Below are 18,213 nucleotides of genomic sequence, written 5' to 3' on the forward strand. Positions count from 1 at the left end.
TCATTTACACCCAATTCCACACCACGCTCATTCCCTCCCCCACAGGCAGCTCACACACACATTAGCAATTCCACAGGTAAAGTTGTAACTTGCTTTCCATTCCCAGCCCCTACAATAATTCTTCCCTGAAGAGCCACTTGCGTGATCGTTAGCCAGGGGGGTGGGTGAATATTTTGAGGTTAATCACATGAGGCTTCTAAGATCTGGGACTGGAAACCAGTGTGCATTTCCCTCTCTGAAAAGCCCTCTCTCTTCTGCTGGCAAGCCGTCTCTCTAAAGTAACTTGGGGTAGAGGCACCGTCTGTTTTATTCCCTCGCCTCAGGTGACGTTGAGGGCTCTGAACAATTTCTGATAACTTCCAAATGCTTCCCCCAGCCTCATCTGCTATTCCCGAGCCCTCGCTCAAAGCCTGGGGACTTTACCACCTTTGCCCCAGGGCTCATGGTGTTGGTGAACTCTACAGCCAAACTGGGTGGTTGTAAGAGCAGCAGATGCCACCTTAACTCTGCCCCCTTAATGTCACCTCTCCTCCCTCACAGGCCTCTCCTCACCAATGGGAGGAACCCTTGGCTGGCCGTGGTGTGCACTGTCTGACTGCACAGCCACGTGAGATGTGTAGAAGGTGCCCTGTAAACTGAAGCGTGGGTGTTATGCTTATAAGAAGCGCACGAGATCTTTTTCAGGGGAAAAGGCAATACGCCGCGTTTACGGAAGATACAACAATTAGCATATGCATTCAATCACACACACACACACTCTCTCTCTCTGTCCTGCCATTCGATGTTACAGTTACCAGTCCAGATTGCGGATCAATCTAGTGGTTAGCTAGGTTGATCACGGATAGGGAGGAGCCGGGTTCTGTCAGTTGCGACACGATGCTCTGGGGAAGTCTTGGCAGGACGAACCCGAAGTTTCATGGCAAGACCCCTGTTTATACAGTGATTTTTCTTCATTGGGACCCATGAGTTTTGCACTGTCATGCTGTAATCAGTTTTTGTTTGATAAGTGCTTGTTTTCTTAAATTGTCCTCCTCATCCTTTATCTTGTTCTTTCATCAAGTCTCTCAGGGAGTTACACCAGGCTGGTTTGATCACAGCTATCTTGCCCCCATTGATAGGTCCCACTTTAAAGTCGTCAATCTGCCTTCCTCTGACATTTCAATAGGGGCATGTTGCAACCTCTTCGGTTCCTCCCTAGAACATCTGGTCCAGCGATGGCCTTCACACTTACCTCTTAACACACACATTCCTCATTCACACACAACACCAAATTGATTTACACAGAGCATTTGAACAGGAACATCAAACTGCAATGAAAGAGAAAACAATCATTGCATTCTTATACTTATTTTAAAATACTAAACCTACAACAAAGTGGTGACCCTAAAAGGTCTGTTACTGCTTTGAAATCAGCTCAGATACAGATTCTGGCTGATGCATCTTTACCAATGGCCCATCAGGCCATTCCTTTCTGCTTTCAGAAAGGGTGGCTGGCAGCATATGGTGAAATCATACGCAATACATTTAATCCATGCTACATTATTACCCTTGATCCTTTATTTAAAATTATACAAAATACAAACATAAAATCCTATTACTACATCGTCCCAGGGACGGGGGTCGCAGGCCGGAGGGGTCAGTGCAACAAGGAAAGCATCGATCTTGAGCGGCTGCTCCTGAAGTGCCACCTTTAGGATACGATCGTTGATCCGTAGAACCCAACCCGCGCTCCTCGTCGCAGGGCGGAGAGGTGCGGCTGGGGACAGGGTGAGAGATTCCTGCAGGACAACAGAATGAGCACTGGCTTTGCTGGGAGCTGGGTTCCTGGCTAGCGCATGGGCCCATGTTGTCAAACCCAGCCACTAATTTTGTGAGCCTCAGGTTTCAGGGCCTGACAGTTACTCACAGGTCCACTGAGGGCAGGGCTCCATTTTGCCCCCTACAGCAGAGTGTCTTGTGTTACAGCTGGCCCCCTCCAGGGCTGCCAGCCCAGCTTCCTGCCTGGCCACGGCACCCGATGATGCCAGCTCTCCTGTGATCAGCACAAACAGGGGCAGAGTCTCACCCCAAGTCCCACACGGGACTGCAACCTGACACCTCCATGCAGCAGGCAGAGCCAGCGCAGGCTAACCCCCCGCTAGAGGATAAAATTCAATTCAATCCACAGACAGGCCCGGCTTAACAAAGCCCTGGCTGGGATGATTTAGTTGGGGTTGGTCCTGCTTTGAGCAGGGGTGGGACGAGATGACCTCCTGAGGTCTCTTCCAACCCTGAGATTCTATGATTCTATGACAGGCGCTATCAATGTTTAATAATCTTGAAAGTGACCGTACGAGCTCCTCTGAGCCCTGAGACAGCCCAGATACTAAGGTGATGGGAGCTTCAGAAGTGTGTGCAGCCAAACGATACGTTTAGCAATGCCACGTCCAAATGCACAGTGGGCTACGATCCACCCAGCTCGTCTTGCTGCCTTAGAGACTAACCAATTTATTTGAGCATAAGCTTTCATGAGCTACAGCCCACTTCATCGGATGCATACTGTGGAAAGTGTAGAAGATCTTTTTATATACACACAAAGCATGAAAAAATACCTCCTCCCACCCCACTCTCCTCCTGGTAATAGCTTATCTAAAGTGACCACTCTCCTTACAATGTGTATGATAATCAACCTTGATTATCATACACATTGTAAGGACAGTGATCACTTTAGATAAGCTATTACCAGCAGGAGAGTGGGTTTGTGTGGGGGTGTGTGTGAGAAAACCTAGATTTGTGCTGGAAATGGCCCAACTTGATTATCATACACATTGTAAGGAGAGTGATCACTTTAGATAAGCTATTACCAGCAGGAGAGTGGGGTGGGAGGAGGTATTTTTTCATGCTTTGTGTGTATAAAAAGATCTTCTACACTTTCCACAGTATGCATCCGATGAAGTGAGCTGTAGCTCACGAAAGCTCATGCTCAAATAAATTGGTTAGTCTCTAAGGTGCCACAAGTCCTCCTTTTCTTTTTGCGAATACAGACTAACACGGCTGTTAGTCTGAAACTTGTTGCCTTGGCACTCCAGTGCTCGGGCACGCCCTACCCCAGAGCTGCAAAACGCCCCAGCCCCAAACAGCGCTGCAGAAAGTGCTTCCCCTAGTGCCAGCCTCCAGTGGCTCCTGTGGCCTGTCGCCCGGGATGCTGCTGCCATCCTGCTTAGCTACAGGGATGGAGGAAGGAGCACGCAGGCTGGAGCTCTTCTGGACTGGCTCAGATCAAAGCTAAAGCCGGGAGTGGTCAGTGATTTTGGGTACTCGCCGTGAGAGGCTTGGGGCTGCGGTGCTCTGATCCCAAGTCATGTCAGTGTCAGCTGGGGGCGTTTAGCTCCTCTGGAAATCAGACCCGTCCTGTCTCAGGGCAGGGCTCCCAGAAACAAAGGTCCCCAGATCAAGTTGGCCACAGGTTTGCGTGATGGCAGTGCCGAGCAGGGCACCTCTGTGATGCTAGAGCCAGTGGGGGCCGGGGGCTCCCAGATCTGGAGGCTAGAGCTGGTCCTTACGAGGCTGCAGCAGAGTCCCACCAAACCAACCTTTGAAAGGCCTCTGGCTCCACCTGCCGGCTGCATCCTGGGTTTTCGGGGAGCTGATTTTCAGCACAGGGACGTCTCCTCTGTGCCAGGCTGCGGTGCTGGGACGATCCCAGCCATCACTTGGTCCTGGTACCAGAGGTGCTCCGCCAGCCCGCTCAGCACGTGTGCCACATGCAGCAGGCCAGCGTGGCCGTCCAGGGCCCGCCCGTCGGCCAGCCGGGGCCCGTTCACGCTCCTCATCCGCAGCACGGGCAGGCGCCAGGCTCGCCGGAACTCGGCCAGGTCCCGCACTGTGACGTCGGTGTGCATGAACTGGTCGAACCTGGGCGGGCGCCGTCAAGGAGCCAGCACTCATCATGGCACAGGGCGCCCGCACGGTGCGCCACCGGGTCATCACACCACAACCACTGCATGGCTCCACCCGGCACGATGGGCCACGTTCCGGCCCGGGGTCACCACCAAGCCTAGATTGGGCCCAATATCCCCCTTCCTGACGGGAGGAGGGGGCACACGAGTCCTTCCTCTCTCGCCATCCTCCCCGCTGGCTGCTTGGACAAGGGGAAGGGCTCCTGGCAGCACGGGCCCATTTGCCCAGCTCCCTGCTTGCCCGAGTGCCACCCACACCCAGGCAGTGCACGCGAGCGGCATGTGGCTCTACAGGTCCGCGATTGGCGTGATGGGTGCTAGAGGAAACCTGAGACAGAACCAGGGACTCTGCCCCACGGGACCCCAGTCACACCCACCCCCGTCATCCTCCAACAGCCTGACTGCGGGGTCCCATCGAGGGGGGAAAAGATGGAGGTGCTCTTCCAAGCTCCGCCTACAAAATGAGTCTTGCCCATGTGAGTGGCTCTGATGAGACGCCACCCACAGAAGACGGGGCAGTTGCTCCACCCAGGATCGTGCGTGTTCCCCAGCGCCACTGGGCTCCTGGAGCTTGGCTCCCGCTTGGGAGGTCTGACTACGCCCATGGGCTATGCATAGGGTTGCCAACTTTCTAATTGCAGAAAACTGAACACCCTTGTCCTGCCCCTGCCCAGAGGCCCTGCCCCTTCTTCAAGGCCCCGTCCCCCACTCATTCCATCCCCCCTCCCTCCATCGCTTACTCTCCCCCACCCTTGCTCACTTGCTCATTTTCACTGGGCTGGGGCAGGGGGTTGGAGTGCAGGAAGGGGTGAGGGCGCTGGCTGGGCGTGCAGGCTCTGAGCTGGGGCCAGAAATGGGGGGTTCAGAGTGTGGAAGGGGGCTTTGGGCTGGGGCAAGGGGATGGAGTACGGAGGGGTAAGTGCTCCAGCTGGGGGTGTGGGTTCTGGGGTGCAGCAGGGGGCTCCGGCCAAGGGGTATGGAGTGCGGAAGGGGGCTCAGGGCTTAGGCAGGGGTGTGGGCTCCGGGTAACGCTTACCTCAGGCAGCTCCCGGGAAGGGGACGTGTTGAGCCCCAACCCCTGGAGAGCACAGGGAGAGGTATGGGCATGCAGCGCCACAGGCCCCAGCATCCCTGCTCCCACAGAAATGGCCAGCACCTGGGCTGCAGCCTCCTGCTCCCTACAGCTGCCCCACCCCCAGGCAGGTGCTGCAGTCAGAGCAGGCCTCCCAGTTCTTCCTTCCCTGGCTGCTGCCTCGCAAACCTGCCTTCCACGTATCAGCACTGCTGGACAATTCTCACCGGCAACCAAGGGGTTGCCAAGAAGCAGAATCGACCCCAGTTCGCGCTGGTGAGATGCACAATTCACACCTCTTTAGAGCCACTCCCCAGGCGCTCTGTAGATTCAGACCTACATCGGTGACGCCCCGCTCATGTTTTCGAGGCTTTAATCACAACCTACTGATGTCACTTCCCCCCCGACCCCGCTTCTAATGGAAGTGGAGATTCTGCAGAACAAGACAGCAGCTTCAGAGAGGTGCAGGTGCCCTCACGGTGTGGGTACGTACTGCCTGTTTCTGAGCCCTGGCCTGACTAGTGCAGTAAGAATGAAGGAGATACGTCAGTGAGTGCCCTCCGACCAATCTCTGATACAGAGGGAACCATGAACTCCTGGGTTCTATTCCCAGATCTGCCACTGGCTCCCTGTGTAGCTTTGGGCCAGTCCCTGCCCTGCTCCAAGCCTCAGTTTTCCCATCTGTGAAGTAGAGCTAATGATACTGACCCTTCTGACAGGTGCCTGTTAAGACCAGTTCCTGCCTGCACAGGGATTTGAAGGCGTAACTACTGTGTACGTGCTAAAAATTCCCAGCTTCCCAGGAAGCAAACAGCCCTGCCTGTGTCTCGCTAACCCCCACCCCAAGCAGGCCAGAAGCTTCCACTGCTGTGTGAGGCGCATCCCAGCGGTCACTAGAGCTAGGAGCAATCGACAGGGTGGAGTGGAGCCAGCGAGTCAAGGATACTTGGAGCCAATCACTATTTTGACGAAGTTTTTGGATCCCTCCGTGACGCGGGAGATCTGGCTGGGGAGGTCGTCGAAGGATGAGCGGTCGGTGAAAGAAAAGAGGAAGAGGATGCCATCTGCCTTCTCCTTGCAGGCCTAGAAGGGAGCGACACTGTGGATGTCAGCCAGGGTGCACACAGCTAGTCCCAGCCAGTGCAGGGAGGGACTGGTTAGCAGCCTTAACCCTGGATTGGCAGATGCATCTGTGCTCCATTCCTGACTGCCACTGACACCTGTGTGATCTGAAACAAATCATTTCCTCCTGCCGTGCCTCAGCTCCCCCAAGTGTGAAAGGCCAACCAGCATCAGTCCTGGCTAGCACTGGCCCAGCAAGGTGTGCCTGACATGAGCAGGCCTGACTCTCATTTGCACCAAGGCCAGAGGGGCATAAAATGTAAATGAGAATCAGGCCCAATGAGTTTCAGAGGCATTTCCTTCTGGAGCCAAGCTGGCAGGCTTTGTGCCATACAGGCCCACCCCCCCAGTGAGACAAAGGAGAGGGGAGGGGGTATCTAGTCCTGCTGTGAACCCTCAGCTTTACCCCTTACCATGCAGGCTGTGCCGACAGCCCATGCTCTCTCTCCTGACACGGGCTGTTTATTCCTTTAAGAGACCCATTCCTCCCCAGTGGTTTTGCTGCGATGTACATGGGGTGCAGTTTATAGCACCCAGAAGGGTGTTTAACACCTGCTGTTAGAGACAGGCTTAACCCTCCAGCCCAGTTCTGAACATCCCCCAAGCTTTGGGAGGCTGAAATCCGGACCCAAGTTCTGTGCTTTGAGGCAGTCTCAGCTCCCAGGGAGACAGCAGGTCATGACAGCTTCCCCAACCCCGGGGCTGACTCACAGGTAGGATGTGATCAAATTTCTTTAGAGCTGCTTCTCCGCAGTCCCAGAAGTGGAACCTGAAGATGAGCGCCCTGCCGCTGTCCCTCAGCTTGGCCGGCCAATATACCGTCGTCGTCTGGATCCCTGAAATGAGATTGCCCTCGTTTAGCTTCCAAGTTTCCTAAGGGCACCCAGAGCCCTTTCTCGGGGCTTGGAGGGAATCACGTATTCAGTGGCCAGCGTACAGGAGACGTGGCATCTAATCCTGACTCTGCCAATGACCCCTTGTGACCTTGGGCTTCATAATCTCTGGGCCTGTCTCCCCATCTGTGAAATAGATTGACACATACCAACCTCACAGGGACATTTTGAGGTTTTATCAATTGATACCTGCTACACTCTTCAAATAGTGGGCATGGCAGCCATGCTAAGGCAGCAGCGAAGGCCATGGACAGTTCTCTGATCTGGGAGTCACAAGACCTGGGTTCTATTCCTCTCCGTGCCATTAGTTTGCTGCGTGTCCTTGAGCAAGTCTCAGCCTCGTCCTGTGCCTCAATTTCCCCACTTGTAACACAGGGAACATCCCATCATTGGCCAAACTCACCAGCCTTTAAAAGATGTTTAAGAACAAACAGTTTTCAGGGAGAGAGTCTATGGCTGACCCAGGAGAATGACACAGTGCAACGAATAACGACACTGCTCCCATAGATGCCCAAAGAATAACAACACTGCATGTACACACCCAGCAACCAGCTGCTGTTCTACTGACCTCATCACGGCCCTCACGTTCCCGCCAGGAAAGGGTTAGGATTTCTGTTTCACAGAAGGGGAAATGAAGGACCAGGACAAATAAGGCGATTTGTCCAATATCACATGGTGGCAGAGTCCTGAGCAGAAGCCAGAGTCTTGAGGCCCCAGGTCTCCTCTAGCCACAAAATACCATCCCACGGCTTTGGCTTGTTGTGTTATTCTACAGAAGTTGCCCTGTCCACAAAATACTTGTGTGCTGTGAGCCTCTGGGGGAAACCTCTGCACACAGGGCTGGATGCTTAACAGAAAGCATCATGTCTGTATTGGGGAGTAGGAGGAAGAGGACAATGAGGCAAAGGGCATCTGGAATCCGGCTGACCCCTGAAGTTGGCCCTATTACCACCTGCAGCCAGTTCCAGGCTCCCTGCAGTGCTACTGCCCCGACTTCTCACTTGCAGTGGGTCTATCCCACGGGCCGGTCGCTTGCCCTGGGAAGAACTCCTTCCTGCTCCCTTGCTTGAAGGTCTTCTTCCCTTAGCTCCAAGCCGCTGTTCTGTTCCAGCCGCCTGCTGAGATGGAGGAAGACCTGTCCTCCTCACCCATCCCCGTTGTGCCTGTGCTCTCGACACAACAGCAGAAGCAGGAGGAAATGACCCAAACCCAGCTATGTTTCAAATAACTATGTTAACGAGCTAGACACACACAAGGCCTAGCTCCATAGATACACCGGGGCTCTGTTAGGTTCTGGTGGCTTCTGCAAAAGAAGACGGAGGGCTCCCAAGCAAGTTAAAGGGACACCACCCAATTCCGATACACTGCAATCCAAACCAAGGAGCTCGAAAGCAGTAGATAGGCAGGTCACTGACAGCAGGGACATGGCCCATAGCAGAGACCAGCATGGGGCTGACCCAGGATGGGTAAGGAAATCCCTTCTGGCTCCCTATCCTCTATGGCTGCCTCTAAGTCGTCTCTTGGCTTAGAGCAAGATGTCCTGCTGCTAGTGATCTCACCAGCAGTTCCCAGGAAAGCGCTGCCTCCCAGAGAAACCATCCCCCATCCTGTCTTGCTTCTCCCCCGTGCTGGGAAGGTTGAGGGACAGTCTCACCCCCTGTCAGTGGCCCTTTGCCACCCTCCAATCAATCACCTGTTGTTTCATGATGTGCACTGGGCACCTCCAGCCCAGCCAGCTTGGCCACCATTGCAGTTTTACCCACGCCGCTTTTCCCAGAGACAAAAATCTTATAGCTGGCAGTGTCGGCGGCCATCTGCGGGGGGAGCACTGGCCTTTCAATCAGCCCTGGAATGAAACAACAGCACTTGTCAATGTCTCTCAGCCCGACATTCCCCACCCAACTTCCACAAGAAGCAGTTTTGTTTTGAGATCACAGCTCTCCCAGCCCCCGGTTAAAGGATCAATCTCTCCACGCACCCCAAGTTGGCCGGGTTTTAATTTATCCCAGAATGACCCATTTTCTATCCTTTATAGATCCACAGAAGTAAAGTCCAGAAGGCCCCATTATGATCATCTCGTCTGAGCTCCTGTATGATGCAGGCCAGAGAATTGCAGCCAGTGAGCCCTGCATCAAGCCCAGAACTTCTGCTTGAGCTGGAGCGTATCTTTCCGAAAGACATTCAGGTTGAATTTACAGGCCTACCAAGGATGGAGACTGCACCCCATCCCTATGTACGTTCTGTCAATGGTTAGTGACCCTCCTCCCTGTTACAAAACTGCACTGTATTTCTAGTTTGCGATTGTCTGGCTTTAGCTTCCAGCCCCTGGATATACCGTGTCCCGTCTCGTATCTAACTACGTAAAGCTTCGGGGGACACAACATGCATGGAGGCAACAAGGTCTAGTAGCAGGAGCTGGAAACTGTGAGACCGAACAGTGGGCTCTATCCCTGGCTCTGCTATTGACCTACTGACTGGGCTTCAACACGCCACTTCCCCTCCTTGGGCCTCACTTTCGCCATCTCTTAAGTGGGGATAAGGATAATGACGTCCTCACACATAAGAACACAACATAAGAATGGCCAGACTGGGTCAGACCCAAGGTCCATCTAGCCCAGCACCCTGTCTTCCAACAGTGGCCAGTGCCAGATGCCCCAGAGGGAATGAACAGAACAGATAATCATCAAATGATCCACCTCCTGTTGCCCATTCCCAGCTTCTGGCAAACAGAGGCTAGGGACACCAGCCCAGCCCATCCTGGCTACTAGCCACTGATGGACCTGTCCTCCGTGAACTTATCTAGTTCTTTTTTGAACCCTGTTATAGTTTTGGCCTTCACAACATCCCCAGGCAACGATTTCCAAAGGTTGACTGGTTTCAGAGTAACAGCCGTGTTAGTCTGTATTCGCAAAAAGGTGCCACAAGGACTCCTTTTCTTTTTGCGAATACAGACTAACACGGCTGTTACTCTGAAACCTGTCAAAAAGAAAAGGAGTACTTGTGGCACCTTAGAGACTAACCAATTTATTTGAGCATGAGCTTTCGTGAGCTACAGCTCACTTCAGCTCACGAAAGCTCATGCTCAAATAAATTGGTTAGTCTCTAAGGTGCCACAAGTACTCCTTTTCTTTTTGCAAAGGTTGACTGTGCATTATGTGAAGAAGTACTTTCTTTAGTTTCTTTTAAATGTGCTACCTACTAACTTCAATGAGTGACCTCTGGTTCTTGTGTTATGTGAAGGAGGAAATAACATTTCATAATTCAGTTTCTCCACACCAGTCAAGATTTTATAAAACTCTATCATATCCTTCCTGAGTCATCGCTCTTCCAAGCTGAAAAGTCCCAGTCTTATTCATCTCTCCTCATATGGAAGCTTTCCATACCCCTAATCGTTTTTGTTGCCTTTCTCTGTACCTTTTCCAATTCTAATATATTTTTTTGAGATGGGGTGACCAGATATGCATGCAGCATTCAAGGTGTGGGTGTACCATGGATTTATATAGTGCATTATGATATTTACTGTTTTATTACCTATCCCAGGGATGGGTAAACTTTTTGGCACAAGGGCCACATCTGGGAGGGGAAATTGCATGCAGGGCCATGAATGTAGGGCTGGGGCAGGGGTGCGGGTGTGGTGTGCAGGAAGGGGCAAAGTGCAAGGGCTTGGGGTGGAGGAGGGGTTGTGAGGTGTATGAGGGGGCTCAGGGCAGGGGGTTGGGGTGCAGGAGGGGGTGCGGAGTGTGGGGGGGGCTCAAGGGAGGGGTGCAGGGAGGAGTGCAGGACGGGGCTCAGGGCAGGGGGTTGAGGTGCAGGAGGAGTGTGGGGTGCGGCAGGGGGCTCAGGGCAGAGGGTTGGGGTGCGGGGTGCAGGAGGGGTTCAGGGTGCGGGCTCTAGCCCGGCACCACTTACCTGGAGTGGCTCCGGGGGGGCAGCAGCGCGCAGCGGGGCTCAGGCAGGCTGCCTACCTGCCCCGGTCTTGCTCCGCGCCACTCCCAGAAGCGGCTGGCTCCATGTCCTTGCGGCCCCTGGGAGAGGCAGGGGGGCAGAGGGCTCCGTGCGCTGCCCTCGCCTGCGGGTACCTCCCCCGAAGCTCCCACTGGTCGCAGTTCCCTGTTCCCAGCCAATGTGGGGGGTGGTGCCTGAAGGCAAGGGCAGCGTGCGGAGTCCTCTGCCTCCCTCTCCCCCAGGGGCTACAGTGACATGGTGCCAGCCGCTTCCGGGAGTGACGCAGGGCCTGCAGCGCCACAGGGGTGGCAATCCCGCAGGCCGGATCCAAAGCCCTGACGGGCTGGATCCAGCCCATGGGCCGTAGTTTGCCCATCCCTGAGCAATCCCTTTCTTAATGATTCACAATATTCTGTTTGCTTTTCTAACTGCTGCTGCACATTGAGTGGACGTTTTCAGAGAACTATCCACGATGACTCCAAGATCTCTTTCTTGAGTGGGAACAGCTAATTTAGACTCCAGCATTCTGTATGTACAGTTGGGATGATGTTTTCCAATGTGCATTAGGTTGCATTTATCAACATTGAATTTAATCTGCCATTTTGTTGCCCAGTCACCCAGTTTTGTGAGATCCCTTTGTAACTCTTCGCTGTCTGTAACTATCTTAAGTAATTTGTATCATCTGCAAATTTTGCTGCCTCACTGTTTACCCCTTTTCCCAGATCATTTGTGAATATGTTGAACATGAGTGGTCCCAGTACAGACCCCTGGGGGACCCCACTATTTACCTCTCTCCATTCTGAAAACTGACCATTTTTTCCTACCCGTTGTTTCCTATCTTCTAACCAGTTACTGATCCATGAGAGGACCTTCCCTCTTATCCCATGATGTCTTATGACACAGATGCCATGGGTCTGAATGGGCATGCGGCAAGTAACGCTTTGCCCTTCCATTTAAGGATCTCAAAGCACACTGCAAACAGTACTGAATTAACCCTTATTATCCCCTGTCAAGGTTCCTTCCCCACGCTGAACTCTAGGATACAGATGTGGGGACCTGCATGAAAAACTCCCTAAGCTTATTCTTACCAGCTTAGATTCAAAACTTCCCCAAGGTACAAACTTTGCCTTGTCCTTGAACAGTATGCTGCCACCACCAAGCGTGTTAAACAAACAACAAGAGCCCACTTGGAGACGTCTTCCCCCAAAATATCCCCCCAAGCCCTACACCCCCTTTCCTGGGGAAGGCTTGATAAGAATCCTCACCAATTGGTACAGGTAAACACAGACCCAAACCCTTGGATCTTAAGAACAGTGAAAAAGCAATCAGGTTCTGAAAAGAAGAATTTTAATTAAAGAAAAGGTAAAAGAATCACCTCTGTAAAATCAGGATTGTACATACCTTACAGGGTAATCAGATTCAAAACATAGAGAATCCCTGTAGGCAAAACCTTAAGTTACAAAAAGACACAAAAACAGGAATATACATTCCCTCCAGCACAGCTTATTTTACCAGCCATTAAACAAAAGAAAATCTAATGCATTTTCTAGCTAGATTACTTACTAACTTAACAGGAGTTGGAAGGCTTGCATTTCTGATCTGTTCCCGGCAAAAGCATCACACAGACAGACAGACAGAACCCGTTGTTCCCCACTCCCCCCCTCTAGATTTGAAAGTATATTATCCCCTCATTTGTCATTTTGGGTCAGGTGCCAGCGAGGTTACCTAAGCTTCTTAACCCTTTACAGGTGAAAAAGTTTTGCCTCTGGCCAGGAGGGATTTTATAGCACTGTATACAGAAAGGTTACCCTTCCCTTTATATTTATGACATCCTTAGTTAACCGAGGAGGAAACTGAAGGCCAGAGCCTAGAACTCTTGCTCCCCAGGCCCATTCAATAACATCTATAAATGATCCGTTGTTGAATTCACAGTTTATTTCCCCAGTGGTACCAAAAATAGGTGGCCAATAAAAGCCTCAATGGGGGGCAAAGGCACTTAGCAGCCTGATTCCCACCACTTTCCTCCTTTACTGTGGCTTAATCTTATCCCATAGAGTCGTCTCTTCTCACCAGCTGCCTCTAGGGCCTGCAGCGGTGATGGGTGCAGAGAGGACTCACCGAAGAATTTCCGCTTGTTTTTCCGCAGGATGGTGGCCAGGTACTCTTTACCCTCTGGGGACTTGTGCCAGTCTGGAACAATCACAGATCCAGTGGAAACTGCCATCTCTGGACAGGTGGCTGCGAGAGTCAGTGTCTGCTACTGGACCACTGTCAAAAAATCTGTGTAAAGAGAGAGAAGGGAAAGGAATTAAATCTGTGGATAATAAATTTACTAAAAATCAAAAATACAATAGGTTTACTCTGATTTATGACTGCGGGCAAATTATTTCCTTCTATGTGCCTCAGTTTCCCCTCCCACCCTTTGTCTAGGCTTAAGCTCTTTGGAGGCAGGGACTGTCTCTCACTATGTGTCTGTGCGGCAAAAAGGGACCCTGATCTCAATAGGGACCTTTAGAGGCTACTGGAATATCGACAATTAATAATAATAATGGGGTTAATTTAAGAGAACCAACAGCTACCAGATACTCTAAGGGAGTTAGAGTAGCCTGGTGGACAGACCACTGGACTGGCACTCAGGAGAACTGGATTGTATTCCCATCTCTCCCACCAGACAACATTGGGTGAGTCCTTTGCCCTTCTGTGCCTCAGTTTCCTCTTCCATAAAATGGGGATAATGATCCTGATCTCCTTTGTGACATGCATTGACCTCTACTGATAACACATGCTATGTAAGAGCTTGGGATAATTATTATTACTCCAGACCCCAGGCTTCCAAAGCAGAGATGATACCTGGCTTTTGTTATAGATCTATGACTGATGGCAAGGCGGTCTAGGTCATTCTTTTGTTTGTGTTCATTTAAATATGGATACATAAAAACACGGGCTCTGTCATAAACAGGACTCACGGTCTGGGAAACCCTGGAATCACCCAGTTTTACAGATGCTATTTCTTTTGGGGCATTTAGCATTGGGTGTCAGGTGCTAGACTGACCGCTGGGAAGAGATGAGTTCTCTAGCTAGCCCCTGACTCTTTAGCAGCACTCAGCTCAGGAGAGCAGCTTCTGACAAGAAATGAAGACAAATGCCATGCCCATGTGAAAGCTGCGGGAGTTCAGATGAGCAGAACGTAGTTACTTTTAGCCTAGCTGGAATCTGGCCAGGACAATGGGCGTAACTCCTGGAAAGTGCCAGGGGACCCTTCCAGGTGGCAAGTGCTCAGGACAGCGCTGTGACACTGTTAGTCCAGGAGCAGAATGCTATGCCAAAGCCCTGATGCCATACCGATTCCGAGGGACTAATGCCACCAGTGAATCACTAGCACCGCCGCCTACTGCTCCTGAGTGTTCCTGGAAGCTCTCCCATCCCGACACTGCCTCGGCCTGACGTGGAGAGGGAATTCCACAACACAAGGTGGTATTGCTGAAGGCCATAACAATGAATAAATGCGATTGTTAGTTGGGGGCCCTGCCTAGGGTTTTGCAAGCGCTCGCGGGACTAGCACAGGCTGTATATCCAACCTCACAAGCACCTCTCAAAAGGAGGGAGACGTCTGAAGGCTTTGATCCCCTTTTTAGGGGAAAAGGCAACTGATCAAAGCAAAGAAACTAACAAGCTGGGAACAGATGTGTTAGCTGCATAAATTATTCCTCTGCCAGCTGCTGGACTGATTTTCTAGACATTCAACAGAGTCAATGGAAAACAGTCAGGTCTAGACCTGCTGATGTGTGGGATCTATTCTTCTTCGTGCACAGACTGAATGCTGGTCTCCCACTCACACCACACATTAGCGCCCCCCACCACCACCAACGGGTAAGCTTTCCTTCATTTCCTAAAAATAGTTAGTACATTTTAATGATAGCTCAGTAGCTGAGATTACGAGTCAGTACTTAGCCAGTGCCCTACAAAGGTACTAGGGGAGGCCCTGTGTGGTTTTTCATTGAGCTACTGACCCTTTGGGTTTCAGAGTAACAGCTGTGTTAGTCTGTATTCGCAAAAAGAAAAGGAGTACTTGTGGCACCTTAGAGACTAACCAATTTATTTGAGCATAAGCTTTCGTGAGCTACAGCTCATTTCATCAGATGCATTCCCTTTGGGGTTACTAAAGAACACTCTGCAATTCTCATTAGTAAGCATTGGACTGTTCTCATAGACTTTAATGCCAGAAGGGACCATCGTGACCATCTAGTCTGACCTCCTGCACATCACAGGCCACAGAAACTCACCCACCTACTCCTGTAATAGACCCAGAACCTCTGACTGAGTTACTGGAGTCCTCAAATCATGATTTAAAGATTTCAAATTACAGAAAATCCACCATTTACATTAGTTTAAACCTACAAGCGACCTGTGCCCCATGCTGCTGAGGAAGGCATAAACCCCCAGGGTTTCTGCCGATCTGAACTGGGGGGAAATTCCTTCCCGACCCCAAATATGATGATCAGTTAGACCCTGAGCACATGGGCAAGACCCACCAGCCAAAAACATGGGAAATTCTCTTTATAACTCCGAGCCCTCCCCATCTAGTGTCCCACCTCCAGCTGTTGGAGATATTTATTACTAGCAGTTGCAGATCGGCTACATGCCATCAAAGGCAGTCTCATCCTACCATCCCCTCCATAAACTTATCAAGCTCAGTCTTGAAGCCAGTTAGGTTTTTTTGCCCCCACTGCTCCCCTTAGAAGGTTATTCCAGAACTTCACTCCTCTGACGGTTAGAAACCTTCATTTAATTTCAAGCCTAAACTTGTTGATGGCCAGTTTATAGCCATTTGTTCTTGTGTCCATATTAGCACTTAATTTAAATAACAACTCTCCCTCCCTAGTATTTATCCCTCTGATGTATTTATAGACAGCAATCATAGCTCCCCTCAGCCTTTGTTCGGTTAGGCTAAACAAGCCAAGGTCTTTGAATCACCCCTCATAAGGTAGGTTTCCATTCCTCGGATCATCCTAGCAGCCCTTCTCTGCACCTGTTCCGGTTTGAATTCATGGTTCTTAAACATGGGAGACCAGAATTGTACACGGTATTCCAGATGAGGTCTCATCAGTGACTTGTATGATGGTACTAACACTTCCCTTTCTCTACTGGAAATACCCCGCCTAATGCAACATAGGACTGCATTAGCCTTTTTCACAGCCGCATCACATTGGTGGCTCATAGTCATCCTGTGATCAACCAATACACCCAGGTCTTTCTCCTCCTTTGTTGCTTCTAACTGATACGTCCCCAGCTCATAGCAAAAATTCTGGTTAGTCCCTAAGCGCATGACCTTGCACTTTGCACTATTAAATTTCATCCCATTTCTATTACTACAGTTTTCAAGGTTGTCCAAATCTTCTTGTATGATATTCCAGTCCTCCTCCATATTGGCAATACCTCTTAATTTGTGTCACATGCAAATTTTATTAGCACACTCCCACATTTTGTGCCAAGGTCGTGAATGAAAAGGTTAAATAAGGTTGGTCCCAAGACTGATCCCTGAGGAACTCTACTAGTAACTTCCCTCCAGCTTGGGTGTTCCCCTTTCAGTATGACCCGCTGTAGTCTCTCCTTTAACCAGTTCCTTATCCACCTCTCAGTTCTCATATTAATCCTCATCTTCTCCAAGTTAACTAATAATTACCCATTAACTTGCGTCCTGGCCAAACTCCAGGTCAGGTAATTATAATCTGCCTCCTTAAATCCCTCCTGTAGGTTTGTCTCGATACAGGATTCCTCCTCACATTCCATCCTATACTACTGTGCACTGTTAAACAGCTACCATGTTGCACCCCAGAAGTGGATGCATTTCAGTGGTAGGGGAAGTGTTTCTCCGATTCATGTAAAGTGCCTTGGACACAGCAGGCTGAAACACAAGACCTGTTATTAACCCACTGATGTGATGATCAGTTTTCTGCAGGTAACGTCTCTGGCTCATGCTGTATAAAAGTTCTTACTACCCCAATGTTATTCATCCCTTCTCCCTCTGGGAGGAAACTCCACACAGCTGCTGTGGGTGCTTTTCGGGCTCTGTTCGCCTTCCCCGCCGGTCTCCGTCTCGGGGCAGAGGACAGCTCAGGGCCCCTTGTTAAGGTATCATTGCCACTTCCTCACAATTACACAGCAGCCATCTGCTGGGGAGCGGGTGGCGGTTTGCAAAGGGGAGAGGGATGGTCGGCGTCGCCAGGCCCCATGGTGCAGATGGGGAAACTGAGTCACGGAGCAGGGAAAGGAGGGACCCAGGGTCACACAGCAAGTCAGTGGCAGAGAACCTGGGGCAGGTCTTGGGGTGGGGGAGGGGAACAACTATGACGTGTGACAAGGGGCCCCACCCCACCCGGCCATGGTGGCTCCTCGTTCCCCTCGCGAGCACCGCCGAGCGCGCGCACCCGGCGCCTGCCGCTTTGTGGGGACCCCGCTCTCACCTGCAGCCACTTCCGCCTCGCCGGCGTGTGACCTCAGCGCGCACGATCTCGCCCCGCCCCCTGAGTGCGCTCCCACGCCCTGCCCGAGCTCGGTACCCCCCATTTTTGGCGCATGCGCGAGGGCTGCACCGGGTCTCGCTGTGGCTGGGTGCACGTGGGGTCGGACAGCGCGAGGAGCCCGCGTGTGCAGGGCAGCCCCGCCCCCGCCCCGGGCGCTGCCTGGGTCTGCACCGGCCTGCACCCCGTGGGCCCCGACGGCTCGCAGCTTGCCCCAGCGGGGGCCGTTTCTCCAGCGCCAGGGGCAGCTGACATCCCTGCAAAGAAATCCCCCCCCGTGCACTGGCTGTGGGCCCTCCCGGGAGGCCAGAGCTTTGCACTTTCTCTGGTCTCAGACCCTGGGACTAGAAGGGTACACACGAGGGATCAATCACCCCATAGCCACGCAATGCAGCTGTCCCCTGCCTTGACACACTCAGCACGTTTTCCTGGCGGTTGTGTTACAGCAGGGCCTAGGGACCCCACTCTGGCCTGGGAGCCCCCTGTGGAGGGTGCTGTACAAAAGGAAGTCCATCAGCCCAGAGCTGAGATTCAGGTCACCTCGTCTGCCCTCCTGCACACTGCAAGCCCCAGAACCTCCCCCCCCCAGAGACAAACAAAAGCCCTGCAGGCACTAGCAGTGCTGATATGACAACATGCTTTTTAATCTCAGTTTTTGCATCTTTAAAAGTAGGGTTGCCAGGTGTTGTGTTTTCAATCAGCACTCCCCAGTCGAAAAGGGA

General features: G+C 51.8%; 1 protein-coding gene across 3 annotated transcripts; it reads right to left on the reverse strand.

Annotated features, from left to right (window-relative positions):
* Positions 1-676: 676 nt before the first annotated feature.
* CPLANE2 (ciliogenesis and planar polarity effector complex subunit 2) lies at positions 677-17,488 on the reverse strand. 3 transcript variants are annotated; one of them, XM_077837369.1, is made up of 8 exons: positions 17,435-17,462; positions 16,654-16,875; positions 13,089-13,250; positions 8,719-8,871; positions 6,844-6,968; positions 5,957-6,093; positions 3,573-3,894; positions 677-1,778 (listed from the first exon to the last, which is right to left on the reverse strand). In XM_077837369.1, the coding sequence occupies exons 3-7, from the start codon at positions 13,192-13,194 to the stop codon at positions 3,633-3,635; spliced, it is 783 nt and encodes a 260-aa protein (XP_077693495.1). In that variant the 5' UTR covers positions 13,195-13,250; positions 16,654-16,875; positions 17,435-17,462; the 3' UTR covers positions 677-1,778; positions 3,573-3,632. The 3 variants fall into 3 exon arrangements, with proteins under 3 accessions (XP_077693495.1, XP_077693493.1, XP_077693496.1); XM_077837367.1 differs by lacking the exon at positions 16,654-16,875 and having other exon boundaries at positions 17,435-17,488; XM_077837370.1 differs by lacking the exons at positions 16,654-16,875; positions 17,435-17,462 and adding an exon at positions 12,372-12,407 and having other exon boundaries at positions 13,089-13,213.
* Positions 17,489-18,213: the final 725 nt, after the last annotated feature.

This window comes from Eretmochelys imbricata, chromosome 18 (genome assembly GCF_965152235.1).
Source record: "Eretmochelys imbricata isolate rEreImb1 chromosome 18, rEreImb1.hap1, whole genome shotgun sequence".
Taxonomy (NCBI): Eukaryota; Metazoa; Chordata; order Testudines; family Cheloniidae; genus Eretmochelys; species Eretmochelys imbricata.